Here is a 12,075-nt window from a genome sequence, read left to right as displayed (position 1 = left end):
CGGGATGGGTGTGTCAGAGGCGGTGCGGTTGGCGCAGGATAGAGCAGGGTTTAGGGCTGTTGTGCATAGGGGCGCTATGAGTCGGAAATGACTCGATGGCACATAACAACAACAACAGGATGAACTTGTTCGTTTTCTTAGCAGTCCATGGTATATTCAATGCTCTTCTCCAACACCACAGCTCAAAGGCATCAGTTCTCCTTCTATCCGCCTTAGTCATTGTCTAACTCTCTGATGCACAGCAAGTAAGTGAAAAGACCATGGTCTGTATCAGGTGCACCTTAGTATCCAGAGTGACGTCATTGCTCTTCAGTACTTTGGAGATTTATGTTAAAATTGAAAAAAAAAAAGGTGCTTGTTAAATGCCTTACTAAAGGCCTGATAATGAAAGTAAATCAACTTTTTATTGTGATTTGGGCAAAAATTGGCAGGAAATATAGTTGGGTTTTGTGGGTTTTTTTTTTAGGTATAAGTCACACACACTTATTCCGTGGCCCTGATTCTGATCCCTGCGTCCTCACAGCACCCCTCCACTCCTCCTGGTTTCCATGCCCATGTGTCTGTCTCCTCTCCTGTCCCTTCCTGCCTTCTGAGCTTGGTCCTGGGCAAATGCTGCCTGTAGATCTCAGATGATGATCACTCTGTGTACCTGTCTGAAAGGCGTCCACGGAGCCCTGCATGCCCGCATGCGAGGAGCCCTGGTGGCCCAGTGGGTATGTGTTGGGCTGATGACCAAAAGGTTGACGGTTTGAAAGATGAGGTGGTCTGCTCCCCAAAAGATTTCTAGCCAAGAGGGGTGTCACGTGTCATCACTGGCTCGAGGGCAGGAGGTCCGGTTCTGGGTCATGTATTTGGGTGACTGCATGGCTGTTCTGGCCCCTTTGACCTTGCAGGTTCCAGTTGGTGCCCCAGATGGTGAGGGTCTGGAGGAACGAGTGTCTGAGGGTCTTCCACGACCGACTGATCAACGAAACTGATAAGGAACTGGTGAGTACAGCCACACACGGCAGCCACCGCAGCTCTGAACTCACAGCCACCAAGGTGAGATCAGCCCACGTCACCCGTGACCCCAGGGTGTCTCTTGCAGAAGACCAGACACCGTAAAAGCCAGCAGGTAAAGGAGTGCCGATGACCCAGGGTGGAGGCGAGACGTGCTGGAGCCAGCCCTGACCCGCAGTGACCTCACCCAGGGCAGATGGGCACCTTGCCCCGTCCTGTGTCCCCCTCAGAGTCCCGCTGTGCTGACGCCCAGTGTGTCAGTCCACCCTGCGGCCCGTCTTCTCCTCCAGTGACCCTCCGCCTTTCCAAGCGTGGTGTCCTGTTCCGAGGACTAGGCTCTCCTGATGAACATGCCCAAATATGTGAGAGCTGCAGTGGTGAGCTGCCGAGAGAAAAGGTCTGTGAATTCTGGGAAGAAGCACACGCTTTTTTCTCTATAATTTAAGGTGCAAAACCACATACGAAGCTTGGTGGAGGAGCATTTTCACGAGGACCTGGAGACAGTCATGAGAGACCCCATCCTGTTTGGAGATTTCCGGCTGGCCCTGCATGAGGACGAAGAACGAGTCTATGAAGACATCCAGGACTACGAGGCGGCCAAGGCTCTGTTCCAGGTGTGCACGGGGCTTCCTCGTGACGGGCCCATCTCCTCCAGGGCATGCAAAGAGCCTCTGGTCCAGGCAGGGAAGCCCGCTGCGGCCTCGGACTCTGAGACACGAGCTGTGTCCCCTCCGGTGATCTGTCTAGCGGTGCGACAGAATGGCCCAAGGGATTCCTCACAGACAGTCCAGAGCTTAGCTCCCCAAGCCCGTGGACTCTCGGAATACTGTGTGCCGTCAGGCTTGTCACTGTTGAGCTCTTGGTTCCATTTTAATGACCCTCAAAATAAGCTTCTAATAATAGGCTTCTGCTCGCTGCTGGCCAACCAAAGAACATGGGATTCCTGAGCCTCAGTCAGGCAGTCTTGTCAACCCCAGTGACTCAGTCATTTCAACCACTATGCTGTTGGTTGGCATCACAGCAACCACGAGTTAGCACTGTACAGCCAATGGACAGACCAGTGCTGTACCATTTAGAATGTTTGACCAAAACCAATTAAAGCCAGGCCCGAGGGCCGCGGACTGAAATCACCCACCTTTGGCTTAGTAGTGTAGCTTTCTGTCCACTAGGCCAACAGAGCTTTCTCTCTGACTCACAGCAATTTTATGAACAACAGATCTAACCCTTGCCCCATCCCACGCCATCCCCACAATCCAAGACTCACTCGAGCCCATTGCGACAGTCACCGTATCAACCCATTGTGTTGAGGATCTGCTTTTCTTCTCCAACTTTCCAGTTCTCTCAGCATGATGTCATTTCCCAAGGGCTGGAATGTTAAAGTGTTGTTTGTTGTTGGTCAGTGCCATCAAGCATAGGTGACTCATAGCAACCCTATGAACGAAAAACCTCAACCCTTGTATAACTTTCATCCCTTCTCTAAGTTCACAGAGTTTCGAGGCAAGCTGTTTCAGAAGTGGATGTCACTCGTGCTTCCAAGCCTGTTTTACTCTGGGAGCTCCACCAAACACTGTCAGGCTTGGAAGCAGGAAGGTTATCCACTTCTGAAATAGCTTGCCTCCAGAGACTCTAGGAACTTAGACAAACGGTGCAAGTTATACAAGTGCTCAGTTCTTTCATTCATGGGGTCGCTATGAGTCATCTACCACTCGACGACACTTAACAACAACAACAACAACATGTTGTTAGTTGCACACTCATAGTGCCCCGCGTCCAACAGAACACACTGTCCTGTCCCACGCCCACCTCACAAGCATGGCTGTGCTTGGACCCACACTGTTGCGTCCACTGTCAGTTCATCTCATCAAAGACCTTTTATTGTCGATACTCTGACGAGTACAACTTCCTTTTCCAAGGACAGGTTTATCCTAATCACATATGCCTGAAGTATGTGAGACGGAGTTGCACCATTCTTTCTTCTTTTTTAAATTATTATTAATTTTAACGAAAGTTTACAGAGACTTAGGGTTTCCAGTCGTTCTTTGTTGCACTTTTCTCCCCGCCCACCCGTCCCCCCAATTCATTCTTCTCCTTGAAAAGAAAAAGAAAAACTCTCTTATTGTTATGCAATCCCTTTCCCCCAAGTCTACTCCACTATGCAGCCTTCACTCTGGACTTCTGTAATGACAAGAATACCCATTCATCTGTCCCTTCTAAACAGTTCTGTCTCTTACCTGTTTCAATGCAGTATGCATCATTCCTCCCTTCCTTCTCTGTCTCCTGTTTTACAGCAGTGGCCCTATGCAATTATTTGTCCTTTTGTGACTGAGATATTTCACTCAGCATAATGTCCTCCAGGGTCACCCATTTTTGCATAATATTTCACGAGTTCGTACTGACCGTGAATCTAAATCAGATGAAATTATTTGACCACTCTAATCTTAAGCTCTGGTGGCCTCGTGACAAGAATCTGTGCTGCAGTCCCAAAGGCACGCAGTGTGAGGCCACGAGCCGTTCCTCGGGAGAAGGATGGGAAATCTCCTCCTGTGCGATTGTCTCTGAAAACCTGTCAGAGAGTCAGCTATGGGTCGGTTCCGACTCTATAGTACACAACAACGACAACAACAGTCTTTATTTTATCGTGTGGTTTATGCTTACCTCAACTGACTGGAAGGTGGAAAACAGCTACTCTAGACTCTTATAGAAGTCTCTTGATTTCTCCCAGGCATAGGCAGCGCTTGGTGTTTAAAAATGTATTGTTATTTCTTTTGAAACCCTCAGGAAATTCTCGAAGAATATAATGAAAGTAACACCAGGATGAACTTGGTTCTCTTCGATGATGCCTTGGAGCACGTGACCCGCGTGCACCGCATTATCCGCATGGACAGAGGCCACGCCCTGCTCATCGGCGTCGGGGGCTCGGGCAAGCAGTGCCTTGCCAGGCTGGCGGCCTTCACAGCGGGCTGGGAGGTAAGCCCGTCTTCCCTCTCCGCTTCTCCTGCATTTAATGCGCACAGGGAACAATCCAGGCCATTGTTGGTGGCTGTCAGGTCGCTTTTGACTCCTCGTGACCCCACACCCTGCAAGCCCCACGCCCTGCAGGTCCCGCACCGTCTTCAACCATTACTGGGTGCTCAAGTCCTTGGAAGTGGCCAACTGTGCATTCTGGGTGCCTCCCAACCTCTTCCCTCTCAAACCCACACGGCATTCTACGGTCAGCCACAGGGTTTTCATTGGGTCCTTCTTTGGGGACAATCAGTTGGACAGATTTTCTTTCACGTATGTCTTTGGAAGCAGGAGTGGCATCCACTTCCGTCATAGCTTGCCTCCAGAAACCTTATGAACCTGGAGAGAGGATGAGAGACACACAAGCATTGAGGTCTCTCCTTCATAGGGTCGCTATGAGTTGCCTGCGACTCGACGGCACTTAACAACACAACAACATGTCTTTGGGCGCCTCTCTGAAACCTGTCTACCATGGGGGACCCTCCTGGTTGTTGACACACCAGTGGCGACGCTCCCAGCGACACTCAGGCCACCACAGGCCCCCCACGGGATGGAGCAATCCCAGCAGATCATACTGTGATGGCCTCACCGAGAATGGCTGTTGTTTTTTTGCTGTTATTTTAGCTGTCATTAACATTCTAGTGGACTATACAACACATCTATCATATTGTCTCAGTAACGGAGATTATGACAAATCAAGTTCAACAATCAAATATGAGGAGATCTTTGCCAACTGTCAGATACGCTTGTGTTGAGACGTGGGCCAACTTCAGGTGTGGTGTCGGCGATTTCCTGCGTGTCATTCTGGACCACCGTTTGCATGCGATGTGCAGCTTTGGTGGGGGGGGCATTCACTTGCAGGGCCCTCACAGCGGAGCTACACACAGTGCATTCAGGCTTGGCTTTGAAAAAAAGTTCTTCTTAATTCACTCCTTACCCCCAAGCCTTTCTCTAACTCTTAGACGTTGGATTTCATTCAATCTTGTTGTTAGCGACCTCTGACTTATAGCAACCTAGTATGGAACAGGATGAAACATTGCCCAGTCCTTCATCATCTTCAGGACGTCAGTATGTCTTGGGCCTGTTGTTCTGGCTGTGTGTCCATCCATCTCACCAAGGGTTTCCCTCATTCCACTGACCTTGTATTTTACCCAACATTTCTAGCACTGATCGACGATGTGTTCAAAGCACCCAAGTTAAAGTCCCGTTCTCCTCACTTTTAGGAGCCTGTGGGGTTATTCTTCTTTGCTGCTGTTGTTGTGTGCTGTCTAGTTGGAACCGACTCATAGCTGACCCACCGGGCTTTCAGAGGCCGTGTAGCAGAGGGGAGGGGACTGCTCATTCTTCTCCCACAGAGCAGCTGGTGGACTGCGTGCCTTTGGGATTGCAGTCCACAGCTTCTTACCACCAGGTCACCAGAGCTCCTAAGATTTATTTGTCCTTCTTGCAGTCCACAATTTGCTCAGTATTTTCCCCCAGAAACTTATTTTAAATATATCACTTCTTCAGTTTTCTCTGTCCAGCTTTTTGCATGAGACTGAAAAGACCACGGCTTGCGTAAGGGACACTTGACTTGTCAAGGTCACAACTATGCATTTTAGAACTTAAAAGAGGTCTTCTGTGGGAGATTTCCCATTTAATAGTAAACAACTAAGCCCCACTACCACTGAGTTTACCTTCAAGTCCCAGTGACCCCACAGGACAGAAAATAACTTTCCTTTAAGGTTTCCAAGGCGGTAAAACTTTACGGAAGCAGATGGCTTCATTTTCCCTCAGGGTGACTCGTGAATTTGAACCACTGATCTTTTGATTAGTGCTCAATCCGCTGTGCCAGCAGGGCTCCTTCATTCAACACCAGGATCATAGTTTCTCTTTGATGCCTCTGTTTGTGCTGAGACGTAGACTCCGGACATCAAGTCCGCTTTTACTTGGTCATCTGGTGTTACTCGATGTGTGTACATGGCCATGTGGAGCAGACCACAATTTCCATTCAAGTCTAGTGGCCTTTGGACACTTGCTGACCCCTGAGCCAGGCTCAGGCTCACTGACCAGTCGCTCCAGGAGCTTTCTCTTCTGGACCAGCCCCCTTCCCTTCTGCAGCCGACTCTCCCAGAGAGGCCTCCTGTGAATCCACCCCATAGCGGTGCCCCACTCTGTCTCATCAGGTATTCGAGATTCTTCTGAGCCGCGGCTACTCTGAGAATAACTTTCGAGAAGATCTGAAGACCCTGTATCAGAAGCTGGGGCTGGAGAACAAGACGATGATCTTCCTGTTCACAGACGCCCATGTGGCAGAAGAGGGCTTCCTGGAGCTTATCAACAACATGCTCACCTCAGGTGTGTGTGGCGAGGGGGAACCTGGACACGCTGGTCTCTGCTGGGTCACAGACCAGGCCCGAGACACCTCGCTCCGGAGACTCAAAGGGGTTTACCAGTCAGCCTGTCTTGGATGCCAGACTTTGCATCACTTGTAACTGTGGAGGTTGATAAAGGAGGAGAAGGGGATGCATTGGGGTGCACCCAGCTGTGCTGTGGTGGAGGAAGGCGGAGGTCTGTGCTTCCTCAACTCTGCTGTAGTATAGAAGGGGGCTCATGGGGCCCCAGCTGGGCTGTGGCAAAGGGACAAGGCAACACTGGAGCCCCGGCCTCACTTCATCCAGTAGAGGAAGAGTTAGCCACGCTCCAGCCTTTGCTGGCTCATAGATGAGGCCTCATGCTGACCCAGGAAGGGTCCTCACCCCGCCACCCCACCCCCACCTGCCGTCTCCTTCCCCCAAGCCCCTTGTGACCCGAGGAGGCACTGACTCCAGGGCCCGTTCCTGGTGCAGGCATGGTGCCAGCACTCTTCCCGGAAGATGAGAAGGAGTCCATCCTGGGGCAGATCGGGCCCGAAGCCCTGAAGCACGGGATGGGACCGGCCAAGGAGTCGGTGTGGCAGTACTTCGTGAACAAGAGCGCCAACAAACTGCACATCGTCCTCGGCATGTCGCCGGTTGGGGAGACCCTGAGGACGCGCTGCAGGAACTTCCCAGGTATCCGCGCACTGCACCTGTGCACCTGCTTCCCTGGCAGGGCGCATGCGCACAGCTCCCGGACCACCCACACCATGCCGTGTGCCTGCGCCCCTGCTTCCCAGGCACTGTGCATCCCCCCACAGCTCCCAGACCATCCCAGGCACCTGGGCGGCCTGCACACCTGCTTCCCGGGCAAGGCGCATGCGCACAGCTCCCTGAATGGCCCAGGAACCTGCTCCTCGTGCACTTGCCTCCTGGGCAGTGCGCATGCCCACGGCTCCTGGAATGTTCCAGGTACCTGTGCCTGCTCACCTGCTTTCCAGGCAGTGGGCATGTGCACGGCTCTCGGCACTGGGCACTGATTAGGGGCAGCTGGACTGAAAGGTACACACGGGCAGAGTAACCCGTGCTGCAGCCGTGGGTGGACTTCTGGCCCCCACGTGCCTGCCTCCACCTGTCACGCGCATGTGGTTGGTGTTCTCCTGAATCCATAGTGAGTGCCAACTAGACTCTCCGCTCTTCCGTTCAGGAAGGTTCCATCTCCATTGTGAGACGTGCTGTATCTGATGTCTTCGGAGAAGGGGTTTCCCCCACCACTTTCAGTTGTCACAGGCAGGGGACACTGTTAGAGTCCAGCAGATGGAGACCGGGTGCTGCTCATTCTGCAATGTCCAGGACAGCCCTTTAAACCAGAGCGACCTGGCCAACGTGCCCAAGAGACTGGGGAACCGCCCGCTCTCCCTCGATTCTACTCCGCAGTGTCCACCTTGTTCAGTGTGGTGGCACGGAGATGGGATCCAATCTTGGGCACCTCAGGCTCACGTATCTTCCACCTGTCTGTTTCTCTCCAAGGTCTGGTTAATAACACGGGCATCGACTGGTTCATGCCCTGGCCGCCCCAGGCCCTGTATGCAGTGGCCAAGTCCTTCCTAGGTGAGTCTGAGCTGTGTTCAGTAAGTCACGCTGTGATTACGGTCCTTACTTTGCATCCTGAAATTGGTCAGATGATGCGTAAACAAGTAGGCTGTGTGCCAATAAAACTTTATTAACAAAAACAGATGGGGGTGGGGGCCAGATTTGACCTATAGGCTATAATCTGTCAGCCTCTGACAGAGATGGCCCAAGTTTCCATAGATGCATTAGCAGTTTCTACATGTTAGTACTTGGACTGAGAGGCATGGTGGCATAGCAGTTAATCACTACTACTAACCAAAAGGTCATTGGTTCAAATCCACCTGCTACTTAGTAGAATAAAGATGAGACAGCCAGTCTGTCTCCACAGGAATTTGCAGCCTTGGACGCTCAGTGGGGCAGTTCTATCGTGTCTTATAGGGGCACTCTGAGTAGGAAGTGACTTGACAGTAGTGGGTAAACACTTAGATTTGCTTTCAGTGTTTCGCTGTCGTGAATAACACAACATAACTAAACAATAGATTCCTCCACCTCTTAGACTATAGTCCAAGAATTTCTGTAAAGGCTGTGCCCAGAACTATGGATATTGCAAGACAAGTAAGTAACTTGACTCAGTGGTCGTGTTCGACTTGGATATGGGAGTCCTTGGATTGTTAGAGAGCTTTCTGCTCTTAACTGAAAGGTTAGAGGTTTGAGGACACCCAGGGCTGCCTCAGAAGCAAGGCCTGGTGATGGACTTCCGAAATCTGAATGATGAAAACCCAGTGGACCACAGTGCTCCTGTGAGACACGTGGGCCGCTGTGCATGGACATTGACCTCACAGCTGCTGGGCTCGTGTAACTGAAAAATGATGATACCTGTGAAACCCACGTGAATGGGTCCTGTTGGTCAGTGCTTCATTTTACTCTAAGAGACAAACTCTGCTTGGAGGAGATTGTATTTCACGGTCTGGTAAATAATTAGAGCAATTTGATCTTAGCACTGGCAGCAGTTATTAATTTTTCCGGCTGATATGTTGGAAGGATATTGTCCATCTCATCCAGTTCAGCTGTAAAAGGTGTCCCACAACTGGACAGCTTTATCAGAGATCCATTCTCTGACAGAGTAATCTAGAGTTCCAGCCAGTTCTCCCTGTTGGCTGTGGGAGAAGGTCCTTGTCTTCTTTCTGCATTTGTGGGCCCCAAGTTCCTTGAGGCATCTCCCTGTGTCTTGGCATCTGTTTTCTCCTGGGGCCAAGAGGTTCATGGCCAAGCTGTTCTCAGTCCAGAGGGAACACTCTGCCCCTACCTTTTCTACCTTGGTTCCCCTCTCTGCTGGTTTGTTGGTCCTTTTATCTCCTCTAATGCACGCCACATCCCCGGGAAGTTCCCTTTGCTTATAACTGGTTATAACTGTGATAAAGTCCAGTCACATCACGGAGGGTGGTGACATCATTACATAATCACCATCCTGCATCATTATGTAATGGCCAAACCATAAGCTAATACATATTCTAGTTCAGCCATAGCGTAGTCCAGGACCCAGGAGTAGATGGCTGCTCCCAGCAGCAGGGAGAGAGAAGGGTGCCCCAGGGCCTCAGTGTGTTCTGTGGCCTCCAGCCCAGAACAGGGGCTCTTGTTCCTCTCTGTACAAGATGGCTTTGTTGTTGCTCCCTCTCCAGGGAACAATTCGATGATCCCAACGGAAAACATAGAAGAGCTGGTCCAGCACGTTGTGTTGGTGCACAAATCCGTGGGGGAGTTCAGCAAACAGTTCCTGCAGAAACTTCGACGCAGCAACTACGTCACCCCCAAGAACTACCTGGACTTCATCAACACGTACTCGAGACTCCTGGACGAGAAGACGCAGTATAACATAGGTAAGGCGCGGGGAGGGACGGCTGCTGGCATCCCGCTTAAACACTGAACGCGGATTCACCCACGGGCTGCTTTGTGCAGACACCCCGCTGGAGGTCCAGGCTCGTTCGGGTCTACACTGGACATTGATTTTACTCAGGCCAAGGCAAGGCAAAAGAGAAACGTTAAATTTGGGGTTTTGAAGAGATCCCTGACAAGTTTTGTTTTGTTTTTTAACTTAAACAATGATTTTATTGCTCCCGTACATAAAGACAAATTTATGCAACCAGGGCAGAGGCTGTGGATGATTCATATTTCCAATTGGGGGGAAGGACTCTCTTTGTCTTATAGTATCCAACCAATCAGTGAATTCGGCTGTCAGTCAGGATCAGATGGAATTTAGCATCCTCATTCTTTCTGTTCCTTTCAAGATGCTTTGGAACAGCAACAGCTTTCTTAATTCAACGGTGGAGATCCTCAGGAAAATCGGGAGCAAGTCTTTTGGACTTAAGGATTCTCAGGATTTTGTTGCCCGTCACAAAACGTGCTTGTGCAGCGCTGTGTGAATCTCTGGGGATCACACTGATCTGGGAAGGAGTCAGACCCTTCTTGGTGGGGACGCTGCGGCAATAAGGCAGAGCCCACTGGGACAAGCCCTTCCCGGGAGCACACATGCGACCCATGACGGCGGCAGTCGGGCAATGAAAAAGAGCAGTTCTTTTTTTCTTTTTTAACTCTTTTTTTTTTTTTTAAAAAAAATTGTGATTTGAGTGAAAGCTTACAGAGCAATGTTCAAGCAGTTCATCACGTTGCTTTGTGATGTTGATTGCAGTTGGCATTCTCAGTGCAGCGGCACTCTCCCCACTTCTTCCCTGTGCTTCCCATTTCCATTCATCCTTCTTTCCTACCCCGTCCTCTCTTCTCATCGCTCTTGTTGGTCAAATGCTGCACTTTGGGCTGCATATTGTCCTAAGGAGTGTGTTCTTCCCTGGTGTTAACGATCACCATATCGACCTGTCTCTTGCTTGCTTGGAAGTTGAATCATGTTGACCGTTTCATTTACAGCCTTGAAGTGTGGCTAAGATCCACATAGTCTCAGGGATCAGGCACTATTAGAGGACTCCCTTCCCACTTCCCTTTGAACACTTTGTAATTCTAAACCTTCCTTGCACATTTTTATGAGGGGAGGCGTATTTTTTTGTTGTTGCTGTTGGCATCAATATGCTAGGTTGGAACAAGCGTTTAAAATAGGCTCTGGCTGGGTCTGTTGGCTGGAGTTTTTGGGTAACACGTACTGTTAAGTGCTCGGCTATGAACTGGAAAGTTGGTGGTTCAGATCCACCTAGAGGTGCCTTGGAAGTAAGGCCTGGAGATCTGCATCTGTGTGCTCCATCCCGCATTGGAAGGCACGCCACAGGCCCTGGTGTGGGATCTGCTTAGGGGTTGTGGGCTGAGCGAAGCTCTATTTTCAGGGGGGGTCCTTGATCTGGCCTGTGTCCCCCCAGCCTCAGAGGCTCTGGGGTACATGGGACATCTCCTAAGAGAGGATTTCTTTCCCGTTCCTCGGTGAGTGCAAGTCGGACCCATGCTGGCGGTCCTTGTAGAAGTGCCCACTGGCCTGGTGACGCCCTGGCACTGTCCCCACAGCTCAGTGCAAGCGTCTGGAGGGCGGGCTGGACAAGCTGAAGGAGGCCACCCTACAGCTGGACGAGCTGAACCGGAAGCTGGCCGAGCAGAAGATCGTGCTAGCGGAGAAGTCTGCGGCCTGTGAAGCCCTGCTGGAGGAGATCGCCTCCAACACGGCCATCGGCAAGTCAGGGGGCCCGTGGGACAGAGGTGACCTGGGGAGGGAGGGACCATGCTGGAGGAGATCACCTCTAACACGGCCATCAGCAAGTCAGGGGGCCCACGGGACAGAGGTGACCTGGGGAGGGAGGGACCCTGCTGGAGGAGATCGCCTCCAACACGGCCATCGGCAAGTCAGGGGGCCCATGGGACAGAGGTGACCTGGGGAGGGAGGGACCGTGCTGGAGGAGATCGCCTCCAACACGGCCATCGGCAAGTCAGGGGGCCCACGGGACAGAGGTGACCTGGGGAGGGAGGGACCCTGCTGGAGGAGATCACCTCTAACACGGCCATTGGCAAGTCAGGATACCTGAGGCCTACGGAACAGGTGCCCCGGGGAGACCATGCTGGAGATTTCAGACAACATGCCAACCTCTGACACGTGTGGGTGCCTCTTCTGGAGGCCCAGTCCCACAGGGCAGGCTGTTGGGATGAGACCTGAGAATCCTCCCAACACTGGCTGACT

The 12,075-nt window shown here is 51.5% G+C and overlaps 1 protein-coding gene across 1 annotated transcript in view; it reads left to right on the top strand.

Annotated features, from left to right (window-relative positions):
• The window catches only part of DNAH10 (dynein, axonemal, heavy chain 10), a 119,470-nt gene that overhangs the window by 71,478 nt on the left and 35,917 nt on the right, over positions 1-12,075 (top strand). Inside the window, exons 45-52 of the mRNA XM_006894627.1 lie at positions 894-987; positions 1,446-1,613; positions 3,778-3,966; positions 6,168-6,339; positions 6,831-7,034; positions 7,869-7,949; positions 9,590-9,787; positions 11,412-11,573. Of these exons, the coding sequence (XP_006894689.1) occupies positions 894-987; positions 1,446-1,613; positions 3,778-3,966; positions 6,168-6,339; positions 6,831-7,034; positions 7,869-7,949; positions 9,590-9,787; positions 11,412-11,573 (1,268 nt within the window). The remainder of the gene's footprint in view (positions 1-893; positions 988-1,445; positions 1,614-3,777; positions 3,967-6,167; positions 6,340-6,830; positions 7,035-7,868; positions 7,950-9,589; positions 9,788-11,411; positions 11,574-12,075) is intronic.

Source organism: Elephantulus edwardii, unplaced genomic scaffold, assembly GCF_000299155.1.
Source record: "Elephantulus edwardii isolate Elephantulus edwardi_28Jun2011 unplaced genomic scaffold, EleEdw1.0 scaffold00148, whole genome shotgun sequence".
In the NCBI taxonomy this organism is placed as follows: Eukaryota; Metazoa; Chordata; class Mammalia; order Macroscelidea; family Macroscelididae; genus Elephantulus; species Elephantulus edwardii.
Note: the sequence above shows the minus strand (reverse complement) of the source record. Positions and strands in the feature narration are given on the sequence as shown.